Source organism: Doryrhamphus excisus, chromosome 12 (genome assembly GCF_030265055.1).
Source record: "Doryrhamphus excisus isolate RoL2022-K1 chromosome 12, RoL_Dexc_1.0, whole genome shotgun sequence".
NCBI classification, from domain to species: domain Eukaryota; kingdom Metazoa; phylum Chordata; class Actinopteri; order Syngnathiformes; family Syngnathidae; genus Doryrhamphus; species Doryrhamphus excisus.
Genome location: NC_080477.1, coordinates 2,104,772 through 2,129,902, shown reverse-complemented (window position 1 = coordinate 2,129,902; position 25,131 = coordinate 2,104,772). Strand labels below are relative to the sequence as shown.

Below are 25,131 nucleotides of genomic sequence, written 5' to 3'. Positions count from 1 at the left end.
ACTAAATTCACGAGCTGAGAGGAAAAAGAAAAAAAAAACGGTGGAGTCTCTCGGGCCAAGTTGGCCATAGCTTGTCACCCCACACACACACACACACTCACACACACACCCACACACACTCACACCCACACACACACACACACACACACACACACACACACACTCACACACACACACACACACACACACACAGCTTTCTCACCAGTGTGTTTTCATGTGTTTATTGAAAAGTGATTTGGACCAAGCCCGTACCACACCCTAACCTTTATGGTTGGACATTTCACACAGAAACAAGATGAGTCCATGTTTGTCCAAGGGTTGCCAGATGATCAACATAATGACAAGGAGATCAATGACAGGACACACTTTTGTATATTTGTACGTAGCAACAGATCCACATGAAGTGAAAGTAAAACAAGGCTTTTTAACTTGAATTCACGGTTTTCAGCATCGATATATTTTGTGCTATTTTGTCATAGCATCGTAGCTAACTGAGCCATCAGCATGGCCACTTCCTGTACGCGGCACATGCGTTCAAAGGCATCGCTGGGATTTAGCATCAGGCTGTGGTCTCGTGGCGTGGAGGAAGTGCGGTTCCGAGGAGGACGTGGTTCCAAAAGAGTCAGACTCTGCGGGACACGCCACGATGCCGCCGTCTGTCATCATAACCACGAGGGGGGGGGCTTGATCAGGCGCATGCGCCAGTTAGCGCCCTCATTTCAGCCCCCCGGTGTTTATGGCCCCGCCTCTTAAAGAAGCGGCCTCAGATGGCGTTAGGGCCGCAACCTGAATGGTCGGGCTAGGAAGGTTTCCCTCCAGCGAGTCCTGTGGTTTGTCTTCTCAAGTCTCCATTTTGTATAAAAGCCATACCACTCACGGAACAGGAAGACGGTTTCTCTCTGGTGTGTATTTTGGCGTGCGTTCTCAAATGCGCCTTCTGAGAAAATCTTTTACCGCACACCGAGCATGTGAACGGTTTCTCTCCAGTGTGCGTTCTCGTGTGTGCTATCAAGTAGGCCTTCAGAGAGAACCCTTTTCCACACACCGAGCAGATGAAGCCTTTTTCTCCTGTGTGGTTCCTCATGTGTCTCTGCAGGCTGCCGCGGTGGTGGAAGCTCTTGTCACAGTAGGCGCATTTCCAGTAGGAGGGGCCAGGGGGGTCAGACGCCATGTCAGATGCAGACCTTCCATCAGGAGCTGGGAGCTTGTCTGCTGGTCCTCCACAGTGGTCTCCATCAGCTTCTGTTGTCAAGTGTTGAGATGAGCTGCTGCTTGGAGGCTCCGCCTCTATCTTCTCCTCACCTTCACCATCGTCTTCATCATCTTCAGGGACCCCGATCCTTAGAAACAGCTCAAGTCCTTCAAGACGTTCTCCCTCCTGACGGTGAGCCTTCGCTTCCTCTTGAATGAGGGGGGGCTGTGGCTCCTCCCGTTCTTCCTTAATGTGGGGGGGCTGTGGCTCCTCCCATTCCTCTTTAATGTGGGGGGGCTGTGGGTCCTCCTGGTCCACCATGACGCTCCACTCCTCTCGAGGGTGTCCTCTGCTGGCGTCTGCAGGACACAAGAAGACAAACAAAGTGTAGTCCAGCTTTGCTCCATCAAACGAGGCATCGGGCATCCCCCAAGGACCGGGACATGGCACCATGAGTGACCCAAGTCCCAAAGCCCGTGTGGACCCCCGTTGACCCCGCAGTACTGTAGTAAGGGTGTAGAACTGGTCCGGTGTTCCATGATGCCAAGGTTGGACTAACATTCTTCTCCCCGGCACCCTGGAAGAGACCTTCTGGAAAAGGGAGACCATCAAGCCGGTCTACCAATCCAGAGGTGGCGTTCCCGACGTCCATGCATGTTGGAGACGTGCCAACTGGGACAGTCCCACAACATCAAAGGCTTTGAGGAATTCAGGGCCAAAGCTGTCCACCCTCGGCACTCAGACACCTCAGCCACGGCGAGGTCTTCATGTGTGCCCTCAGACTTCCTGTGTCAAAGGGTGCCAGGGGGACTGACCGGTACGCCTCCACCCGCCCATTGCATCCTCCATCCAGGCCGGGTGCCCCCCAGCGTGGCCAGGAAACTGAGGGGTCGGATGTCACAAACTCTGCGAAGCCTCGCCAAACTCCTGCCTCAACCGTACGCCGCACGGCCTGCTTCAGGAGTCCCAAAGCCAACTATGCTCGCTAAGACCCCCCCCCCCCACCTCTGGTCCACCACCGGTTGCATGCTACTTTATTATTTACAAAGTCCAATTAAGTTTGATGGCCTTGGTAGCAAAGAGATCTTTAAAAGGAGCTCGATGCCAGCTAGACGTTAGACGCGATGACGCCCCCTGGTGGCGGCCATTGCTGTGACACACAAGTTGCAAAATGCAAAGAGACTTGGTTCAACCTGATCGATACCCAAGATTGGATCTTGTGATAAGGAACGCCAGACACCTCTGACACTTGAACACACCCGAAGCAGAAACACGCTAGCTCCACAAGCTAGCTCCACACCAGCAGCCCGGCCTTGACCTCCAGACTGTTGCTGTGTCGGACGATCAGGGCCCCCGGAAGTAACCACCAAATGTCTACCAACCCGCCTGCACGGCTGAAAAGGAAAGTAAACAAACCTGCTGTGTGCAACACAACTTCCTGCTTCCTGAAAACGGCGTCCAGTAGTTGACGTTGTCGCTCGTTCTCCTCTTTTGTTCGAGAAAGTTCCTCCTCGTACTCTGCTATGGTTCTTTCCAACACTACAAATATTTCTTCAACAGCCGCAGTTAGTCGCTGATTCACCAACGCTCTCAGCATTTGGACTTGACACATTTTCACACCATCCCACTTTACACTCACACTCGGTCTCTGGTCAGCGATGTTGATCGCTTCCGCGTCTGTTTGTTAGCAGCTAGCATGCCACACCAGCCTTGCCCTGCTACTTCCGGCAATACGCCGCCAGTCCTTTCTACTGCGTTACTGCCTCCTTCGGGCCCGGAGGCGTCATTGCACCCTGGAACTACCAAGTGTGGTCAAACAGGTCGAACGTCAACACATCCGGTGTAAACTAGCTCTAGCTGAGAGGGAAAGCTTGGCTAGCTAACCAGGCTAACAACACAGCAGCTTTTCGGCCTTTCTTGTTGTTTGCAACTTGACAAACTAAAAACGACGACGAGTTTTCTTAGTTTTATTCCTTTCAACGGTAGAAGCACAGGTAGAAGATTGTGTGATGGACACAGTGATGGACATTGTATGCGGCCATGTTGAATATGCTCAATATAGACTTTAGCCGCCATATTCCTGCAGGCCATATAGGAGTGTTAACGACATGTCAGGTCTAAAGCAACGGGCGTTAACTCGAACCTTTTACTTGCTCAATTTGTGGTAAAAACTTCTCTCAAAGTCCCACTTGAGAACCCCCACCAGGACGCACACCGGGGAGAAACCTTTCACCTGCTCTGCCTGCAACGCCAGCTTTGGGCTGCACTCGGTCATGGTGAGACACATGCGCACGTGTGGCTTCTCTTGGGCATCATTGTGAGAAGCAGAGAAGTGAACAAACCTCCCTGAACGCAACTCGATGCTTCCGTCGTCGCTTTTGTTCGAGAAAGTTCCTCCTCGTACTCTGCTTTGTTTACACAACACTTAGCTTGCTAGTTAGCGGCTAGCAAGCTAAAAGAACCCACAAGCTTCCAAATCCACCGAGGCAAACCAGCAATCTGGTTTACTGCTAAGTTTCACAAGATGAGATATCTACTAGTAAGTACAAGTAAAGTACTACATATCTACTAAAGGTATCTCATATGCTTTGTTTGGGTTTACGTTTTATTCTATTTTAGTCTATTTCTTTATCTGTGGATCTCCAAATGTCTTCTGTGTTTGTGCAGCGGAGGACCCACACTGTTGGCCATCGGGATGAGTCTTATCCGCAGGGGGGCGGTGTTGCACTCCTGTGGTTCAACGGAGAGAAGAAGAAGCAGTGGTGTGACGTCACTACGGAACGAGTCTATTTGCAGTACGGCCTTATCCAGGTCGCTAAAGCGTCCATAAAATCCCATTTCAGATGAGCAACAACCAACGTGGCTTCCACCGACTGCTGTTGGTTGGACGGACACCGAAAGGACACGCCCCCTTCCGCCTCGTGCGCGTCTCAGGCTAGCTTAGCTTGTTAGCTGCTAACAGAGACGGCCGTTAGCAACACATGCTCGTCAAGCGTCGGGCTGTGGACTTCAGAAGCAGCGACGACGTTTTCACGAAGCCCCACGGAGCAGGTTTGTTGCTTCTTACTTTACGGTTGGCGTGGAATATCGGGGAAGAAGGTACAAGCTACTCCCACGTGGTCTCGTGTGGAGGTTAACTGTGCCAGTTCCCAGATGTTCCCCCACCCCGCCCCAAACGGTGAGTGCACACTTCCCACCTGAGGCTCCTGGCCGGTGGGGCGTCCGCTTTTCCCGATGACGGAGTCTCCACAGCGGCTCTTTGATCTGCATACCGACTTTGTATTCGTTTACAATATGCATAACATATTCATAAACATATTCATAAACATATTCACAATCATATTCATAATCATATTCACAATCATATTCATAATCATATTCACAATCATATTCATAATCATATTCACAATCATATTCATAATCATATTCACAATCATATTCATAAACATATTCATAAACATATTCACAATCATATTCATAATCATATTCACAATCATATTCATAAACATATTCATAAACATATTCACAATCATATTAATAAACATATTCATAATCATACCCACAAACATATTCATAGTCATATTTATAATCACATTCATAATCATATTCACAAGCATAATCAGTCATATTCATAATAATACCCACAAACATATTCATAGTCATATTTATAATCACATTCATAATCATATTCACAAACATCTCCATAATCATATTCATAATCATATCCATAATCATATTCATAAACATATTCATAACCATATTCAAACATATTCATAAACATTCATAATATTCACAAACATATTCATAATAATATTCAGTCATTCATAATCATAAACACATTCATAATCATATTCATGAACATATTCATAATCATATTCATATAAAATATTCCGGATGCCGAATACCAATGATGAGGAAAAGGATAGTTCCCAACAGTGACAGCGGATGACGTCATGAAAATGCGACTGTGCCATAGAGGTTGGCGGGTTTTTTCTGTTGGCGGGTTTTTTGTCCAAATAGCGACTCTACCCGCCCTCCGCCTCGCTCGCTACAATAGTAAACGCCCCCTTGTGGACAGAATAAGACACGTCACCTGTCACCGTCCTCCATTTTGGATTCCTCTTGTCCCGGATCCTGTCCCATCTGTCCAACTTGCTCACCACTCATCTCCTCTTCTGTCCTGCAGACGTTGGTGAAGGACTTCCCCCTGAGAGGCAGGAGTAGAGCTCCAGGATGGAGCACGAGGAGCCCCGGCCCCCCCACGTTAAAAAGGAAGAGGAGGAGCCCCGGCCCCCCCACGTTAAAAAGGAAGAGGAGGAGCCTCGCCCCCCCCACGTTAAAAAGGAAGAGGGGGCGCCCCGAACCCCCCACGTTAAAAAGGAAGAGGGGGAGCCCCGGCATCCCCCCCACCTTAAAGAGGAAGAGGAGGAGCCCCAGCCCCCCCACATTAAAGAGGAAGAGGAGGAGCACAGCATCAGCCAGGAGGGAGAGCATCCGGAAGGACCGGAGGAGTTCCCAGTGATCGGTGTCATTGTGAAGAGTGAAGATGATGAAGACGACGGTGAAGGTGAGGAGAAGAGAGAGGCGGAGCCTCCAACAGAAGCTGATGGAGACCACTGTGGAGGATCACCAGCAGACAAGCTCTTAGCTCCACTATCAGATAGTGAGCACACGACGTCACACTCTCCTGACACTGATGATGATGATGATGATGATGAAGACTCTACAGCTGATATGACATGTCACCCTGACAACACACGCTTGAAATGCCACCACTGTGACAAGAGCTTCAGCGACCGCAGCAATCGGAGGAGACACATGAGAAGTCACACGGGAGAGAAACCGTACATCTGCTCAGTTTGCGGTAAAGCATTCGCCCACAAGGGAAATCTGACAATACACACGAGAGCGCACACCGGAGAGAAACCATATTCTTGTTCAGTGTGCACGGCACATTTCAGTCACAACAAAGTACTGACCCAACACATGAGAACGCACACGGGAGAGAAACCTTTTACTTGCTCAATTTGTGGTAAAAACTTCTCTCAAAAGTCCCACTTGAGAACCCACACCAGGACGCACACCGGGGAGAAACCTTTCACCTGCATCGTCTGCAACGCCAGCTTTGGGGTGCACTCGGTCATGACAAAACACATGCGAACGCACACCGGGGAGAAACCCTTTACCTGCTCTGTCTGCAACGCCAGCTTTGGGGTGCACTCGGTCATGGTGAGACACATGCGAACGCACACTGGGGAGAAACCCTTTGCTTGCTCAGTTTGTGGCAAAAGATTCACTCAGAAGGGAAGCTTGATCATCCACACGAGAACCCACACCGGAGAGAAACCCTTTCCCTGTTCGGTGTGCAGCAAACCTTTTCCGGTTCGTTCCGCGCTGGCTCGCCACATGAAAACGCACAATGCGCAGTAACGTTGGTTGATACTCGCCGTGTGACATGATGGCTGTCGGCGTGGCCTGGGTGGCGTCGGGCCCCAAACGCAGCTGGGGAACTATGCCACTTAGGCAAAGTACATCGTGGAACAGCTGAGTGGTCGTTGGTGCTACTCAATTTGAGAATAAAAAATGATTTCAAAAAATGTCATAAAAATGCAAGGATCAATAAGTCGATCGGTGAAATAAATCACATCACTTTTTTTCAGTGTTCATTGAGCCGTAATCGTCCATAGCAGAGTACGAGGAGGAACTTTCTCCAACAAAAGAGGAGAACGAGCGACAACGTCAACTACTGGACGGCGTTTTCAGGAAGCAGGAAGTTGTGTTGCACAGAGCAGGTTTGTTCTGTTCGTACTCATTACGTTACGGTAGAGTCACGTGACTTCTGAGTTGTATTCCTATTGGCTGCCCAAGTGGATGAGATGAAGTTGGGGATATGCTAACATGCTGTTGTTTGTGGCCTGCTATCATATGCTGTGATATGTCAATCTCTGATATGTTGGTGATTCCTTATCACGGCTTTGCAGTCGATAACAGAGCAACTGATGGACACTCACTGGCCGAGTATGGATGAATAAACAAATCAAAAGTAGCATTGACCTTGAACGTATCCTGATGTTCCCTTTTCCCTGAACACGCCTTGCAACAATGACACAGCCGTGCCGTCCCACCTGGAGAGACCGGTCACTTGCCCCAGGGACTTGGCGCCCTCGTATAGCGAGGGGCCACTGGGGACGCCTGGCGGAGTCTCCCATCGGAGGTCCCACGTCCAGCAGAGCTCTGACCGTGTTCCCCGGGGGCAGCGGACCTTGTGTGCGTGAGCCATTCCTGTACCGCCATCATGGAGGCGGCCATCATGGAGGCGGCCATCATGGAGGCGGCCATAAGGTGGCCCAGTAAGCCAATTGGGGACATTGAGGGTGGGGGGTGGGGTCAAGCTGACTTCCAGACAGCTCTGAAGAGATTCTGGACCACCATCCAGCGTTTGAGGAGGGGGAAGCACCGTGTGGTGGGGATGGTGTGCTGCTGACCTTGATGGAGATGTTGGAGGTCAGTGGAAAGGATACTCAGAGAACCTCCTCAGTCCCACCGACACGTCCTGCGGCGAGGAAGCGGTTCCTGGGGACAGTGCAGCGGGGTCTCGGCTGCCTCAGACCTGGATGCTGCTCGGCCACGGCCTGCTCCGGCTTGGACGTTCCCGTCCAAAGGTCTGGAGAAGGACGCGAATACTCATTTTCTCCTGCCAGCTTTTATGATGGCAATTTCAGGTAAGCCAAAATGTGATGAAGATGAATGGCACCTTCATCCCAAACAGCCCCGCCGCAGAAGGAGCAGCTGACGTCCTGTTCGCGATCCTCTGGTTTCCAAAGGTGGTTTCCAGAGTTGAAGGCTGGAGATGTCCTCCTGACAATAACACTGGAAGCTTAAAAGGGAGGCGGGTACGTGAAATCTTTGTTTGTCCTCCGTTAACGATCCTCACTTGCAAGGAAACACGTGCGGCCATCATTGCTTCGCACCAAAAGGTTGAGAAGAAGGCTTCAGGGTCAGAAAGTCCAACAGGGATGGGGACCTCCAGGAATGGGGACCTCCAGGGATGGGGACCACCAGGGATGCTGACCACCAGGGATGGAGACCACCAAGGATGGGATGGGAACCACCAAGGATAGGATGGGGACCTCCAGGGATGGGACCACCAGGGGTGGAGACCACCAGTGCAACGCTCTGGAAGCAGGTGTGAGTGCATCTGCTCACACAGAGTCCAAGACTTTGGAAGATGTCCTGGTGTCAAGAAGAGGGCATAGAAGACACCAGGGACAAAAGCTACAGGGACTGGACTCCTCAAGACCGGGGTGGACCCATTCTCTTAGGAATCCCCTTTCTGATTGCTTGGGGCTCGTCCAGAGAAGAAAGGGTGGGCGCTACCATCAGCCCTGCATCCTGGAATCCTCCAGGTGTGGAGGAACACATCCATGAATAAAGAACCTCCGAGAGCGACCGCTCCCAAGCGCCCACGAGCAGTCCGATGGCGAACCACGCCTTTCCCAAGACGAAAGCGATGGGACCCGACAGCAACATCTGACGTCTGAACCCCAAAGCAGCAAACTTCGTTCAAACGTTCTCTGAACGTCCTACCTACCTGAGACAGTCTGGTGGTGCCTACTCATGGACCTGGAGCAAAACAGGAGTTCATGCGTCGTGTGCTGGAGGACTTCAGACGAGGAACATAAGCACCACGTGAAGGCTCTTTTATTCTCACTGCAGGACAAACTCGTAGAGAAGACCACAAAGCGGCGAGTCACATCATCACACCTGACCTGGATCGCAGTTGGCATACAAAGAACATGTCATGGCTACACGGGTTCGTGCCGTCACCGCCATTCTTTCACTGACTGGTTTGACTGATGACCGATCCACGATTGGCCGCTCCTTCTACACTCGTTTGTCCGAGCGATTCAATTGTTATTTTTCACATGAAAGCACCGCTAAGCGTGAACAAATATGGAGGCGTGACCACGTCACGTGTGTCCAGCGTGTGTTCGCATGTGCGACATCAAACTGGCTTTAACGGAGAAACTCTGATCACAGACTGAGCAGCTAAAAGGTTTTTCTCCGGTGTGCGTTCTCATGTGATTTTTTAAATGCGTGTTTTGAGAAAACCCCACACCGCACACTGAGCAGGCAAAAGGTTTCTCCCCAGTGTGCGTTCTCATGTGCTGGACCAGTGTCGAACGGACAGTGAAGCTCGTTCTGCAGACCAAGCAGGTGAAAGGTTTCTCTCCGGTGTGCGTTCTTGTGTGTGTTCTCAGGTTTTCCCTACGAGGGAATCTTTTACCGCAGATTGAGCAGGCAAAAGGTTTCTCTCCTGTGTGTGTTCTCTGGTGAACCACCCATGCGGAACGGTCACAAAAAATTCGATTGCAGACCGAGCAGGAAAAAGATTTCTCTCCCGTGTGTATCCTTGTGTGCGTTATCAAATGTGCCTTCTCATAGAATCCCTGACCGCAGAATGAGCAGATGAAAGGTTTCTCTCCTGTGTGGTATCTCAGGTGCCTTTTCAGGTTCTTTTTGTGGCCGAAGCTCTTGTCACAGTGGTGGCATTTCAAGCGTGTGTTGTCAGGGTGACATGTCATATCAGCTGTAGAGTCTTCATCATCATCATCATCAGTGTCAGGAGAGTGTGACGTCGTGTGCTCACTATCTGATAGTGGAGCTAAGAGCTTGTCTGCTGGTGATCCTCCACAGTGGTCTCCATCAGCTTCTGTTGGAGGCTCCGCCTCTCTCTTCTCCTCACCTTCACCGTCGTCTTCATCATCTTCACTCTTCACAATGACACCGATCACTGGGAACTCCTCCGGTCCTTCCGGATGCTCTCCCTCCTGGCTGATGCTGTGCTCCTCCTCTTCCTCTTTAACGTGGGGGGGCCGGGGATCCGCCTCTTCCTCTTTAACGTGGGGGGACCGGTGCTCCTCCTCCTCTTTCATGTGGGGGGGCTCCACCCTGGAGGTCCAGTCCTGCTGCTCAAGGGGGACTTCACAGGAACTGATCCCAACAACGTCTTCCATTTTTGAGTGACTGTAAACGACGTTAAAACGGTTAAAATATTCCTTATCAACAAAAACATTTCTGTTTTGATTCAAATTGGGGTGAAAATAAGGATCAACCTCGTGCTGCCAATAAAATAGTTTTTGTTAGAATAACTGATGATGGTCAAATAAAAACGTGATAGTAAAAAGTAAACCAACCTGCTGTGTGTAACACAACTTCCTGCTTCCTGAAAACGGCGTCCAGTAGTTGACGTTGTCGCTCGTTCTCCTCTTTTGTTGGAGAAAGTTCCTCCTCGTACTCTGCTATGGTTCTGACACCAGAAACTTTCCCTCAACAGCCGCAGTTGGGTTCTCCGTATTAGTATTTCATATATTTTCACACAATCAAAAACTTGACACTCAACGCTTGATCTTTGCTTAGCGAAGCGTTGCTAACTTCCGGGTCTCTTTGTTAGCCGCTAACAAGCGAGGCTGGCTTGTGGAACGTCAAAGTGCGCTGACAGGATTTGATCCTGGCACCGGGGTTTGAACTGCCGATGTTTACTTGGTTCTGTAAAAGATGATGGCTCCAGTTGACAATAAATGCGACAATGAAACGTAATAACGCGGAGCTCCACCGCGATGGTTGTGCCGCAGCAACCGGATGTGTTGCGGATTAGCTACGGCAACTCCACTGCGACAAACTAAGTCGGGTAGCGCTCTTTGTCGTATGAAGCACCGAACTATACGACAACCTGATTTAGGCGGGAGATATCAACAATTATTACTGCAAAGGGACTAGCAAACATTGTGGAGACGTAATGAGCAGGCCGGTGTACGAAGCCTGGATCCATCATGCCGTTCACTTCCCGTGAACCTGATTTCAAAATAAAGCGCTTCTGACCGGAAAGGAGATATTTTCAACTCATTTTACCATCAGCAGGCTCCTCACAATTCATTCATTCATTCATTCACTCATTCATTCATTCATTCACTCACTCACTCATTCACTCATTCATTCACTCACTCACTCACTCACTCACTCACTCACTCACTCACTCATTCATTCATTCACTACCGCTTATCCTCACGATGGTCGTGGGCCGGCTGGAGCCTATTCCAGCTGTCTTGGGGAGAAACACCCTGGACTGGTGTTTGTGGATTGGGGGGGGGGGAGTACGCGGAGAAAATCCAGGCATGCACTGGGAGAACATGCAAACTCCACACAGCGATGGCTGAGGGTGGAATTGAACTCGGGTCTCCCAGCTGTGAGGCCCCTGTTAATACACACATGTTCATCCGTATATTGTGATATTGGTCCACAGACAGTTGGCGTCCAATGGCGGCTCCCCTTCCTGGGTTTGAGAACGTCTGGACTGGAGTACGATCACTCAGGCAAAGAAACATGGCGGTGTCGGAGACATTGGAGATTGGAGCGACGTGTCAATAGTTTGTGAGGACAAAAGACAGGAGAAACATTTGGAAAAGAAATGGAGACCTCAAGCCAGAAGACATGGAGATGACCTTCAAAACCAGAATGACTCTGGAGTTGACTTCCTTTACTCTTTGAAATTCTTAATGAGCAGGTTTTTATAGCTTGATGGTATTTGAGGCTTTCACCCCCACAGCCAACGTACCAGAGAAGATGATTAGAACGTGTCTCCAGCTTTACAGCCTTGTCGCTATCGTGGAATGGTGTATAGAAGATATCATGTAAGCAAGCAACTTTGACGTTCTTTTCTTTCTGTCTGTAGCATCCTTTTCCAAAATGCGTTCCAACCGCACTTCCAAGCCAAGTGCTTCTGGGAAAGGCGTCCCTCCATAGCAGTCGTCAGTGAAATGGTCAATGCCAAGAAGAACACTTGAGGTGGCCGTCCATCTGTTTCTCCTTCTCTACACTTGCTTTGTCTTACAGTATCACTGGGATACCGTGAACATCCAGCAGCAACACGTTGTACTATTTGCATGAAAGCGACACTGAACCAAGTCCAGCATCTACCTGGAGAAGCGTTGGTTTACTCTGCTTCAGCGGAGAGGTGTAAACATGATGATGTCACTTCCTGAAACGAGGCTGCGAGAGCTAGCTCGTCATGGCTAGCTCCATCAAGAAGGAATGTCATTTTACTCACTTCCTGTTTGCTTTCAAACCTGGAACATTGCGGAACTTCATTTCCTTAAGCAGCGTTGATGAATGATGTCGGGGACGCCCTTGAGCACCGAACTCTTCATTTATTTTTCCATACGTCGCCATTTTTCTTTTTACCAAACCAATAAATGACACGTGAACATATTTCCATCCGTAAAGATTATTCGTGATAAAGAAACGAGGACTACAGCATATTGTAGCATGCTACTAGCGACTCATCCTGGGGCTTCAATTCACCCCACCACCGTGTGGGTCATCCATTCACGTCCTCCACGCTGCAGCTAGACGCGCTCGGCAACAAGACGCACTCGGCAGCGTGCGTCCTCATGTGGTTATTCAGGGACGAATGATAACTAAAGCTAGCGCTGCACATGGAGCAGTTGTAAGGTTTTTCCCCAGTGTGCGATCTGGTGTGCGTTATCAAATTTGTATTCTGAGCAAATCGTTTGCCACAAACGGAGCAGGCAAAAGGTTTCTCCCCGGTGTGTGTTTTCATGTGTTGGACCAACCCCGACTGAACTCGGAAGCTTGTGCCGCAGACCGAGCATGAAAACGGTCTCTCTCCGGTGTGCGTCGTGGTGTGCGTTCTCAAATTACCCTTCCGAGAGAATCGCTGACCGCACAGCGAGCAAGCAAAAGGTTTCTCGCCCGTGTGCGTTTGCGTGTGCGTTATCAGTTGTCCCTTCTGAGCAAACCTTCGGCCGCACACGGAGCAGGAAAAAGGTTTCTCTCCGGTGTGCGTCCTCATGTGCTTAATCAATAGCGGACGGACACGAAAGCTGGTGCTGCAGACTGAGCAGGGAAATGGTTTCTCGCCAGTGTGTATTCTGGTGTGTATCACCAGATGTGCGTTCTCGTAGAAGCCTTGACCGCAAAACGAGCAGATGAAGGTTTTTTCACCCGTGTGAGATCTCATGTGTCGCTTCAGGTTTCTCTTGTTCACGAAGCTTTTGTCACACTGAGCGCAGTTCAAGCGCGTCGTGTCGGGCGGACATCTTCTAGCGTCTTCGTCATCAGAGTCAGGCGAGGGGGACGTGGCGTCGTCGCTATCCGACAGCGCGGCCGAGTCTGCTCGTGCTCCTCTGCGGTGGTCTCCGTCGGCTTCTGAGCTGCTGCTCGGAGGCTCCGCCCCTCTCGTCTCCTCACCTTGACCTTCGTCTTCATCATCTTCACTCTTCACAACGACACGAATCACTGGGGACGCGTCCGGCTCTTGGAACCCCTCCCAACCGATGCTGCGCTCCTCCTCTTCATCTTTGATGTGGGGGGGCGGGGGCTCCTCCCGCTCTTCTTGGGCGGAGCTTCCTGCGGGTCTGACGTCCTCCATGTACGCCGTTTGTGTGCCTGTAAAAAAAGCCAAATGTTGCGATTAAAAAGCCGCCTGAGGGTTGCCACACGTACTCCTAGACGTGACCACGCTCTTGGAATCTTATCTGGACGTCTTGATGGCGGCCGGCGTGCCGGGCAAGGAGCTGTACTCGTATGTAGTATTACTGCACGGGGAGATGACAATGTACACGATAACCCATGTCGGGTTCATAGTACTACTGCATGGGGTGATGACAATGTACACGATAACCCATATCGGGTTCATAGTACTACTGCATGGGGTGATGACAATGTACACGATAACCCACAAAGGGTTCATAGTACTACTGCATGGGGTGATGACAATGTACACGATAACCCACAAAGGGTTCATAGTACTACTACTACTTTCAGAAGGACCAAGGATGTTGTCCAACTTGTACGTGTACTAGTTTAGAGCCAGCCTGAGTGACGTCATGTCAGCCATGTCAGCCTGACCAACTTGCAGAGTAAAGATGATCTTTTTTGACCCTCCATATTTCAAAAGTGACGCACGGCGCTTTTGAAAGTAAAATATCATTCCCGGTGTGTTTATTGCGTGGATTTGATACACGGCTGCCGTTCTGCAAGTCCAACTACGAGTTTAAAAGGACACAACATGAAGGCGCCGCCACGGCAACATGGCGCCGGTTTGTTTACATCCCAAAGGTCATCAAGTGCCCGGATGTTGGACTTCCTGCTTTGAAGGGGCTCTCCGTTCTTCCGAACGACACGTCCAAACAAAACGTTTCCGTTTTGACGCAACGCTGTCAAATCAAAGGACTTTGAGGGAAGAACAACCACACAGAAAAACTACGAAACATGCGAGAGCAGGAAGGAATCGAACCTGCGCTGCTTGACGCAACTCGATGCTTCTTGGAAACCAGGTTGTTCCTCGCTCTCCCGTTCGGTTGGACAAAGTTCCTCCTCGTTGTCTTGCTAACTTGTGCCGCTAACTTGTGCCGCTAACTTGTGCCGCTAACTTGTGCCGCTAACTTGTGCCGCTAACTTGTGCCGCTAACTTGTGGCGCTAACTTGTGCCGCTAACTTGTGCCGCTAACTTGTGCCGCTAGCCTCCTCGCCTCTTCCCTCGTCTCGTCCGTTAGCAAGCTAAGCTAGCTTGACGTGTCTGGGCGCACCGGAAGGAAAGGGTCCCCAACAACGACGATGGAACATGTTTGCCGCATCCCTGAAGCAACTCCACGCCGAACGAGGAGCGAACAACGCGGGGATACACGAACCATTAGACGGACGACCGAGCGGCAGGCAGGTTGTTGCTGCGAGCCGACGAACGGCGGGGCGGCTACGGCAAGCCCAGAGGGACAATCCACATCCGCCTTTCCTGCTTCACGTGCAAGGCCGTGTTTACGTTGACATGGCAACACGTAGATATCTGATTGGACAAAAAACTACCGTCATCCACATCCGCTACTGCTGCACTGCAGACAAGAAACACGGCAAAAAGAAAAGTCTATGATTTCATGGTAGAAATACTAACCGGCATGGAAATGGAGGTCGGTGCTTCTGGTGTAGGCCAGCAGAGAAGGCTTTGCTGGCCCTGAGTGCCAAAGGAGGAACGTTGAAAAAGCAGCATGAAAATGCTTCCAGGAAGGTGAGATGAAGGTAACGTCCCCCATTTTACGATACTTCAACTCCAGCGTCACAGGATGATCTCTTTTACCTCGAAGGGACACCACTGACTTTTTCTTTGGCTTTTCCTGACTTCTGGCAACACTGGTCAAAAGAAACCTTTCATCATCGTCTAAAAAAACCGGAACCAACCCAGGACAGGACAGGATGTGAAAACAGGACGTGTCCTGGGAAAACAGGGCGTTTGGTCACCTCATTAAGGTCTGCCGTGACCTCCTACAAATGTGATTGGACAAGAAAAGAATGATCAATAAAAACTCATTTCATGGTCTTATGAGGCCCGCCTTAAATTGACGAAAAATCAATCTTCATAATCGTTTTTTATTTCAAGCTGAAATATTGAAAGAAGACCAAACTTGGCCGTCTTGGGCCAATCAAATTTGTCCTGAGCAACACTTAAACTGGCTAACCAATCAGGCGTGGCCCTGCCCGGCCCCACCCTTGGTGGTTGTTCCTTGTGGAGACAAAGCAGAAAGAGCAACCATTTCAGGTTCTTATGGCGTCTGACGCCAACATCAACATCAACGTGGATAAAAAGTACTTCTGGTTTTCACTTGCTGTAAAGCCCATGATCCATTTCATGGTGAATTTCCATATTTCACAACATATCATAGCAGTCCCCCTCATGCCTGTCATGCATGCAACACGACGGAGGGAGAGAACCATCAATATTTCATCAATATTATCATCCATAACATATATCCATAACTTATGCTGCAAAGATTCCACACAGCTGATGGTTAGCCAGCTAACAGACTAGCAAGCTAACCACTTAGCCTCACATTTATTTCTTCTAAACCCAAGAAGCCAAAAACTACCACTTCCGCACAGAATAAGAGGATAACTGTCATGTCTGACTTCCTGCAGCTTGAGGTCACGTCATGTAAGGAAAGTCCCGTCAATGGTTCGTCATGGCTGCCACCTAGTGGCCAGAATGCTACATAGCATGTGGATTTCAATATGCTGTCACTAATAATACTAATAATACGAATATTACTAATAATACTAATATTACTAATAATACACCATAGTCCTTCAACAGCCGTCATTTACACGCAAGCCGCACATTTCTACATTGCTTTTGAAATAGTCATTCAGATGTTAATGACATCCGATGGCGTTAATTAACGCTAAACAATAAAGGGCACGTGTGAAGAGACACTATTTAGGATTTATAAAGTATTTAGCATCAAGCATCAAACTAAATGACAAATAACACTCACACATTTGTGAGTGATGATTATGACAAAATAAGAACCAACCTGTAAATGCAAACACAACTTCCTGCTTCCTGAAAACGGCGTCCAGTAGTTGACGTTGTCGCTCGTTCTCCTCTTTTGTTCGAGAAAGTTCCTCCTCGTACTCTGCTATGGTTCTTTCCAACACTACAAATATTTCTTCAACAGCCGCAGTTAGTCGCTGATTCACCAACGCTCTCAGCATTTGGACTTGACACATTTTCACACGATCCCGACACTTGGCGCGTGTTGCTATCTCTCTGTTAGCAGCTAGCAAGCTAAGCTAGCCGGTGCTCCAGAGTGACGCTGGGGTAGGTTTTGTCTTCACGCGAATGAAGGGTGTCGACTCCTCGCTTGTGTGGAATGTGGAGGGGAGAGAAAACAAACGCGGCCACGCTTTCGCCGTCTTGCTTCTTCCACCAATCATTTCCTGGCAAACTTACCGAAATTGGTACAATAGTCCAACATGGCCGCCGACGCATGCGCAGCATGCCCCCCCCATTGTTTTTTTTCTCTTTCAGAAATCAAGTCGAAGGAAAGGCAAGAGCAAACACAAATAGGCTGGCTTGCTAGCCAGGCTAAGTGCTAACAACTTAGCCTTGATGAATTAAAACCGACCATCCAGCCATGCAGTTTCCGTACCACGTGTTCTCATCAGTCACGTGTGAGCTGGATCCATTTGCCTTTGATGTTTGGCTCCACCCTCTGCGGGCCGCCAGCAGCAATGACGTCACATATGCTGCACGTGATGTTGGTAGTAAGTTCAAGTCAAGTCAAGCACGTGGGATTGCCAAGCTGGTACTTGTAGGAGAAACCTTCACCGCACACTGCACCTCAACACTTTCTCTCACGTGTGTCTCCTCACGTGAGCTTTCAGATTTTGATTTTGCCCAAAGCCAACGCCACACACAGAACAGGTAAAAGGTTTCTCTCCGGGGTTTATGCTCATGTGTATTTTCAAACAGCCATTTTGTACAAAACCTATACCACACACAGAACAAGTAAATGGTTTCTCTCCAGTGTGTCTTTCTGTGTGGACGCCAGATTGGCCTTGGAGTAAAATCTTGTATTACACGCGGAGCACACGAAGGTCTTCCCGTGTGTCGTCTCGGGTGTCTGGTCAGGTTACTCCAGTGAGGATGAGCGGCATAGAAGATGGATGGATGGTGGACGTGTATATCTGGAACAAATATATAGATTTTCCATACGTAAACGGGACCCCTTCACTTGCGTGCACTGCTTGGAATGTGAGTGATAGTGAGCTATCTCCTAAATAATGGATCCAATGTAACTCCTGATCCAAGTGTCGCCATTGAGGTTTACCAGCTGATCATAGAGATGATCACTTCCTGTTTGTGACACACGGTGGAAGACCCTGGCTTCATTTGTGGTGGTGCATTTAGGAGCCTAAAGCGGTGATATTAGGGGTGGTGGTGGCAGGCTTGTCGGGCGTAGCATGGTTAGCATGCTAGCCCTTCTCACTCTCCACAGGCACTGTCTGGGGCGCCTATGACAAGGGAGGACCTTTGTGCTTCCTCATCGTATGAGGTCAAAGTGTCCCCCGACTTTACAAACTGGACATTGGAGCATTGCCTTGCTCACCGGGTCTCTTTATTCATCACTGACAATCGCCCGGGAAAATTCATCCGTCACCTTTTAGACGTCCGTGTTAAACCCCAACAACAATAACAATTCCTGTTGGTAACGATAGAACTGGATTAAAGATGAAACATCTTCAACCAGCAAGAAGAGTCCAGCTGCCTCATCCAGCCTCTTGCAGATGTTTCTTCATGGCGGCTCGACATTTTAGGGACTCAACGCCACCTCCTCTTGGCGCAACTTTGCAATTTCATGAAATAAACCCAACACTCGTCACATCTGGTCTTCTATTTTTAATGTACTTCAAAGACACGACATACACGCATTTCCAACACGGCTGGAGCCTATCCTAGCTGACGTGGGCCAGCTACGAGTCGCCAGCCAATCACATCCTGTACCTTTAAGTGGTAGGTTCATCACACTGCAAATAAACACTAGCTCTCCAGCCTGTGTAGACAATGTTCATCACACTGCAAATAAACACTAGCTCTCCAGCCTGTGTAGACAATGTTCATCACTCTGCAAGTCAACACTAGCTCTCCAACGTGTGTAGACAATGTTCATCACACTGCAAGTCAACACTTGCTCTCCAGTGTTGTTGGGTCTAGAAGGCTTCTGCTGCAGACTGAACAGACATCTGCTTCTCCTCAGTATGTTTTCTCATGTGTGTTTTCAACTGTTGATTCTGTCCAAAACTCACACCACAGATGGAGCAGGCAAAAGGTTTCTCACCAGTGTGTATTCTCATGTGCCTTTTCAAATTCTGATTTTGAACAAAACCTACACCACAGACAGAGCAGGCAAAAGGTTTCTCACCAGTGTGTATCCGCATGTGTGCTTTCAAGTTCTGGTTTTGTCCAAACCCTAGACCACAGAATGAACAGGCGAAAGGTCTCTCTCCAGTGTGAATTCTCATGTGTGTTTTCAAATGATAATTTCGTCCAAACCCGATACCACATACTGCACAGGTGAAGGTTTTTTCTCCAGTGCGCATCCTTGTGTGTGGTATCAACGGTTTCTCATCAGTGTGGATTCTCATGTGTCTTTTCAAATTCTGATTTTGTACAAAACCTGTACCACAAACTGAACAGGTAAAAGGTTTCTCTCCGGTGTGTATTCTCATATGTGTTATCAAATGTTCATTTCGTGCAAAACCTGTACCACACACCGAACAGGTGAAAGGTTTCTCTCCGGTGTGTATCCTCATGTGCGTTCGCAAACGATGGTTGAGTCCAAAACCGATACCACACACAGAACAGACAAAAGGTTTCTCTCCTGTGTGCATTGGCGTGTGTGCTGTCAAATGTGCCTTCTGGGAGAATCTTTTATTGCACACTGAGCACATGAATGGTTTCTCTCCCGTGTGTAGTCTCATGTGTCTCCTCAGATTGCTGCGGTCGCTGAAGCTCTTGTCGCAGTGGTGGCATTTCAAGCGTGTGTTGTCAGGGTGACATGTCATATCAGCTGTAGAGTCTTCATCATCATCATCATCAGTGTCAGGAGAGTGTGACGTCGTGTGCTCACTATCTGATAGTGGAGCTAAGAGCTTGTCTGCTGGTGATCCTCCACAGTGGTCTCCATCAGCTTCTGTTGGAGGCTCCGCCTCTCTCTTCTCCTCACCTTCACCGTCGTCTTCATCATCTTCACTCTTCACAATGACACCGATCACTGGGAACTCCTCCGGTCCTTCCGGATGCTCTCCCTCCTGGCTGATGCTGTGCTCCTCCTCTTCCTCTTTAATGTGGGGGGGCTGGGGCTCCTCCTCTTCCTCTTTGATGTGGGGGGACTGTGGATCCTCCTCTTCCTCCTTGATGTGGGGGGGCTGTGGCTTCTCCTGCTCCATCCCAGAGCTCCAGCTGCTCAGAGGGAAGATGTTCTTCACTGACGTCCACTGCACACAGCAAGACACTTGGAGTTGCGTAACGGGGGGGTGCCTGTAAGGATGAGATGCTTGTCAGCTGGGGGGGGGGGGTACACTCCATTTTGCCACTACTTCAGGTGACCTTATTGACTTTACAAAAAGCAATTATTTAGAGTTAGTAGATACTTTCCCAGAAAGGCGATTACTCCTTCATAAATGTAATTGCTTACCTAGGAAAGGCATTTTTAGGGTGGCATGAGCCAATGAGAGATGTTCCCTCAGCTCAGGGCTGGGGGGGGGGTATATTGTGTATTGAAAACATGCATCTACCACGACTTGTTGAAGAAGGTGTGTGGTATGGAGACATGGACATGGAGATAAGACATGAACATAAGACATGAACATAAGACATGGAGATAAGACATGAATACATAGACATGAATACATAGACATGAACATTGGCAGTAATGGACGGCTACATCTTTAGTTAAAGTACAATGTACCCGAGTACTCCTCTTTCTAGCGATACTACAAGTATGTGTGTATTGTTGGAGGTACATCACTGGGATTTGATCCTTTTCAAAGTAGCTCGCAGGGTGAAAAGTGCGGACACTCTGCTGTACGTCGTATGGTTGAATACACAACTAAATATAACTAGATGGAAATAGTTCACGATAACGACGATCATTCTAACCAAACGAAGACCAAACCTTCTCTGTGGGACAACCTGCTGCTTCCTGAAAACGGCGTCCAGTAGTTGACGTTGTCGCTCGTTCTCCTCTTTTGTTCGAGAAAGTTCCTCCTCGTACTCTGCTATGGTTCTTTCCAACACTACAAATATTTCTTCGACGACTCACCAACCTCTCAGCGTTTGGACTTGACACATTTTCACACGATGCCGACACTTTCCACTCACACTCGGTCTCTGCTTGGCGATGTTGGTCACTTCCGTGTCTCTTTGTTAGCAGCTAGCATGCTAAGCTAGCCGGGGAAGCCGCACGGCGACGCCGAGACTTTCTGAACAGCGATTCACGATGTCGACTCGCTTGCGTGGAATCTGGAAACTCGACAAAAGAAAGACAAACATGGCCACGCCCTCGTCGTCTCTCGGACTTTTTTCAATCATTTCGTTGCAAACTTATCGAAAATTGGAGTTGTCCAACATGGCCACTGACGCATGCGCAGTGTGTGCGGTAGCCTTTTTATTTCCTTTCATATGAATGCCTTTTGTACTTAGTACTTAGTACTTAGTACTTAGTACTTTAGTTACTTTGGTCTTTATTTTACAGAAACAAAGTCGTACCATCGGACAATTTAGATTTTACTGGGTTTTCATATTCATAATGACATAATGACGTCATCATGACGAATGTGTAATAATAATCGGCTATAAAATAAATCACCCCCCCCCCCCACAAAAAAGGAAAAACAATGAATAAAAACAAATCAAACACTGGACTGGTCAGCAGCCAATCACAGGGCGCGTGGATCGATACGGTAGAAACCGTCAACGGTCACGCACCGCTATGACGTCACACTTGATGCAGCGTCAGTTACTGCCAGCACTTTTGTTGATTACCTGCAACTTAGAAGAGAAGCTTTCATCACCCACAGCACGTGGGCCTTCACTCTTTGGTTTTCTCCAAAGACGCCACCACCCACGGAGCAGACGGGACAGGGAAAAGGTTTCTCATCGTGTGTGTATTCTCATGTGTGCTGTCAGCTTCCTCCTGACTGATGCTTGTTCTTTGATGCTGGGTGGGAGTGTTTCCAGGAGGCTACTGGGAGCATTGGTCCAAGTGGTGAAGATGGCTTCACCAAGGGCATGAAGTGTCTGGAACCGATGGCCATTTTTGTAAATTTCCCTTGCCATCCATCCCCAAATGTTCTCCATGGGATGTCAATCAGGGGAAGATGCGATGGTCCAAAAGTGATGTTCTTCTCCCTGAAGAAGTCCTGGGTCAAGCCAGCATTGGGAACTGCAGCGTTGGCCTGTTGAAGAACCCGGCTGCTACCACACAGACCAGGGCCCCCGCTCATGAGGGATGCCTGGCTGATGACCCCCCCCCCCCCCCCACTGTGCCAAACATCTCAGGTGGATCTCCTTGTCGTGCCAGGAACATTGGAAGCCATCTGGAGCGTCAAGGTTCCTTTTTTCTCTTTTTTCCACCTTTCAATGTCCCACGTTAACATGAGGAGTTTTTCGTCGAATGGAATCTTTCTGAATGACTTTTCCGAAAACATGGTATCCATGGAAAGGAATATTCCCATCTCTGGCCTACATGCGCACGGTAATCCAACAGGATAGTCAATGGGGCATGCCCAGTAAAACGTGATGCCGGCTTGCCAGACTTTTTCTTCCACTGAGCTGTTCCGTCATTGTGAGCGTGCACTGAAAGAACGCTCCCGGGATTCATTGAAGGAAAAAGATCACATCCAATCCTGAAAAAGTGGATTCGGAATAGAATATAGAAGCATTTACATTCTGTTCCACACTCCACCACAAGGTGGCGGTAATGCACACCAAAAGCTGCAAATATACAGAAGAAGTAGTAGTGGTGGTAGTAGTAGTAGTAGAAGTAGTAGTAGTAGTAGTGGTAGTAGTAATAGTAGTAGTAGTCATAGTAGTACTAATAGTCGTAGTAGTAGTGGTAATAGTAGTAGATCCCAAGCGGTCCCTCATTACGGCCCAGCACTAATTTTAGTGTACAAAACACACAACCAGTGGTGATAGTACTCCCAAAGTACAAGACAAAAGGTGACATAAAGACAATAATGACATATCAAACGCTAATAATAACAATAATATCCACGGCATAATGAAAGTAAACAAACCTGCTCTGTGCAACACAACTTCCTGCTTCCTGAAAACGGCGTCCAGTAGTTGACGTTGTCGCTCGTTCTCCTCTTTTGTTCGAGAAAGTTCCTCCTCGTACTCTGCTATGGTTCTTTCCAACACTACAAATATTTCTTCAACAGCCGCAGTTAGTCGCTGATTCACCAACGCTCTCAGCATTTGGACTTGACACATTTTCACACGATCCCACTTTACACTCACACTCGGCCTGAAACATCTGGCCACATGTCGACCTGAAACATCTGGCCACATGTCGACCTGAAACATCTGGCCACATGTCGACCTGAAACATCTGGCCACATGTCGACCTGAAACATCTGGCCACATGTCGACCCGCGCATGCGTAGTCTTTTCTTCGTCCTGTTTATGGCGGGTCGCAGCAACATGCCGGTGCATAGCGCCACCCAGTGTACCGGAGTGTGTATCGTAGCGTGTCGACGAGGGCGATGTTAGGAGGGAACGAGTGTAAGGAAATGATGGCATGTAAGAGGAGACTCTGACAAGGACTTGCTAGCAGCTAGCAAGCTAAGCATTCAGACGGCTTCTTGGGCAGGAAGTGTGTTGCTGATGCTTTTGTGCTGACTGTGCTCCCAACTCCCTCGGCATCACTAACCAGCTCCTCCCTTGGCATTCTGCGCCCCCCCCCCCCCCCCCCCAACAGCTTCTTCCTGTTAGTCTGCCTCAGACAACGTAGGTCCCAAATGGACGAGAACCCCCACCTGAAGGCCATCAGCAGCGTCTATCTCACAGAAATAAAGCAATCATCGCTGACTTATATTTTATTTTGGTTTTCCTATCCATGTTTCTCCAACATAAAAATATTGTAGCACACACACACACAGCCATGACGTCAACATGTGGGGTTTTTTACCCGGGTTTTTTAAGCCACAAAACAACCACATTTCCACGACTGATGTCAAGGATTGTAAAAGACCTCCATGACCACTCTGGGGTCTCCAGCCTCATTAGAAAGTAGGGTTTGGCCGTAGTCTGGAAGTCTTCGGGAGCGCTTGGGAGTGTGACCAATCACAGCGCAGTGGGCGTGCCTGGAGGCAAGTCGTGGGTGGAATACCCCCCCCCCCCATGATACCACAATGTTATCAAGGAAAAGAAATACTAGCATTAATTCAACATGAATGACAAAACGTTTGCTGATGGCTGAAGTGGCAGGCAGTGGATGGTTATCAGTACCGTACTTGTATTCTCTGTACGTTACCGTACTTGTATTCTCTGTACGTTACCGTACTTGTATTCTCTGTACGTTACCGTACTAGTATTCTCTGTACGTTACCGTACTTGTATTCTCTGTACGTTACCGTACTTGTATTCTCTGTACGTTACCGGTACAGTACTTGTATTCTCTGTACGTTACCGGTACAGTACTTGTATTCTCTGTACGTTACCGGTACTGTACTTGTATTCTCTGTACGTTAGCAGTACCGTACTTGTATTCTCTGTACGTTACCGTACTTGTATTCTCTGTACGTTACCGGTACCGTACTTGTATTCTCTGTACGTTAGCGGTACCGCACACACACAAGCCTTGTGGACGGCGTTGCCTTGATTGGTCGGCTGGCTGTCGAGCAGCTTGGAGTCGTATTGAGGACAGAATGCTCCTCTGGTTCAAACTTGGCCCGCGGTCCTTAGATGGAGACCCCTTGGACCCCTACTGTCCCTGTTGCCACTTGAAGGTTGGGTCATTAACATCTAATGATCCTTCGTGTTAGCTAATATGGAGGATTAGCATGTTGATGGCTGCGATGTGACAGGAGCGTCACTCTTATTTCTACATCTTTTAAGTCTTGCTGGTCTCAGCAGCATCCCACGCCGGTAGGCTGCTCCACCACACCAGCAGAGACCAAGGTAGTGGGAGCAGCCTGCTGGAAAAAACGGCAGAGACCAGCATACGTTGTGTTTTCACGCTGTTGCTGGTCTGGAGACCAGCTACCGGCAAATGGAGCCGCCGGCATGCTAGCAATGACCAGCTAGCATGCTGCTAGCACACCAGCACGAAAACACAACGTATGCTGGTCATACTGTTTTTTCCAGCGGGGTTGTTGGAGAAAGTTCCTCCTCGTACTCTGCTATGGTTCCTTCCAACACTACAAATATTTCTTCAACAGCCGCAGTTAGTCGCTGATTCACCAACGCTCTCAGCATTTGGACTTGACACATTTTCACACGATCCCGACACTTTACACTCACACTCGGTCTCTGCTTAGCGACGTTGATCACTTCCGCGTCTGTTTGCTAGCAGCTAGCA

The 25,131-nt window shown here is 48.9% G+C and overlaps 5 protein-coding genes across 13 annotated transcripts; 1 reads left to right on the top strand and 4 right to left on the bottom strand.

Annotated features, from left to right (window-relative positions):
• Positions 1-188: 188 nt before the first annotated feature.
• On the bottom strand, positions 189-23,470 carry LOC131139722 (zinc finger protein 316-like). Of its 3 annotated transcripts, none has more exons than XM_058089590.1 (2): positions 1,697-2,106; positions 189-1,551 (listed from the first exon to the last, which is right to left on the bottom strand). In XM_058089590.1, exons 1-2 carry the CDS (start codon positions 1,842-1,844, stop codon positions 800-802), a joined length of 900 nt encoding a protein of 299 aa, XP_057945573.1. In that variant the 5' UTR covers positions 1,845-2,106; the 3' UTR covers positions 189-799. The 3 variants fall into 3 exon arrangements, with proteins under 3 accessions (XP_057945573.1, XP_057945571.1, XP_057945572.1); XM_058089588.1 differs by lacking the exon at positions 1,697-2,106 and adding an exon at positions 22,847-23,470 and having other exon boundaries at positions 192-1,551; XM_058089589.1 differs by lacking the exon at positions 1,697-2,106 and adding an exon at positions 2,609-2,929 and having other exon boundaries at positions 192-1,551.
• LOC131139727 (oocyte zinc finger protein XlCOF6.1-like) lies at positions 3,596-7,530 on the top strand. Of its 4 annotated transcripts, XM_058089599.1 has the most exons (4): positions 3,606-3,766; positions 3,860-4,243; positions 5,379-6,056; positions 6,853-7,520. In XM_058089599.1, exons 3-4 carry the CDS (start codon positions 5,426-5,428, stop codon positions 6,867-6,869), a joined length of 648 nt encoding a protein of 215 aa, XP_057945582.1. In that variant the 5' UTR covers positions 3,606-3,766; positions 3,860-4,243; positions 5,379-5,425; the 3' UTR covers positions 6,870-7,520. The 4 variants fall into 4 exon arrangements, with proteins under 4 accessions (XP_057945579.1, XP_057945582.1, XP_057945580.1 ...); XM_058089596.1 differs by having other exon boundaries at positions 3,596-3,766; positions 5,379-7,530; XM_058089597.1 differs by having other exon boundaries at positions 3,628-3,731; positions 5,379-7,530.
• Positions 8,872-10,830, bottom strand: LOC131139740 (gastrula zinc finger protein XlCGF17.1-like). The gene is made up of 2 exons (XM_058089614.1): positions 10,390-10,830; positions 8,872-10,219 (listed from the first exon to the last, which is right to left on the bottom strand). Exon 2 carries the CDS (start codon positions 10,207-10,209, stop codon positions 9,163-9,165), a length of 1,047 nt encoding a protein of 348 aa, XP_057945597.1. The 5' UTR covers positions 10,210-10,219; positions 10,390-10,830; the 3' UTR covers positions 8,872-9,162.
• On the bottom strand, positions 12,228-17,013 carry LOC131139719 (gastrula zinc finger protein XlCGF17.1-like). 3 transcript variants are annotated; one of them, XM_058089582.1, is made up of 2 exons: positions 15,162-15,475; positions 12,228-13,660 (listed from the first exon to the last, which is right to left on the bottom strand). In XM_058089582.1, exons 1-2 carry the CDS (start codon positions 15,298-15,300, stop codon positions 12,570-12,572), a joined length of 1,230 nt encoding a protein of 409 aa, XP_057945565.1. In that variant the 5' UTR covers positions 15,301-15,475; the 3' UTR covers positions 12,228-12,569. The 3 variants fall into 3 exon arrangements, with proteins under 3 accessions (XP_057945565.1, XP_057945564.1, XP_057945566.1); XM_058089581.1 differs by lacking the exon at positions 15,162-15,475 and adding an exon at positions 16,576-17,013 and having other exon boundaries at positions 12,230-13,660; XM_058089583.1 differs by lacking the exon at positions 15,162-15,475 and adding an exon at positions 14,511-14,899 and having other exon boundaries at positions 12,234-13,660.
• On the bottom strand, positions 18,445-22,028 carry LOC131139716 (oocyte zinc finger protein XlCOF6.1-like). Of its 2 annotated transcripts, none has more exons than XM_058089576.1 (2): positions 21,591-22,028; positions 18,445-20,084 (listed from the first exon to the last, which is right to left on the bottom strand). In XM_058089576.1, the coding sequence occupies exons 1-2, from the start codon at positions 21,614-21,616 to the stop codon at positions 18,755-18,757; spliced, it is 1,356 nt and encodes a 451-aa protein (XP_057945559.1). In that variant the 5' UTR covers positions 21,617-22,028; the 3' UTR covers positions 18,445-18,754. The 2 variants fall into 2 exon arrangements, with proteins under 2 accessions (XP_057945559.1, XP_057945560.1); XM_058089577.1 differs by lacking the exon at positions 21,591-22,028 and adding an exon at positions 20,722-21,185.
• Positions 23,471-25,131: the final 1,661 nt, after the last annotated feature.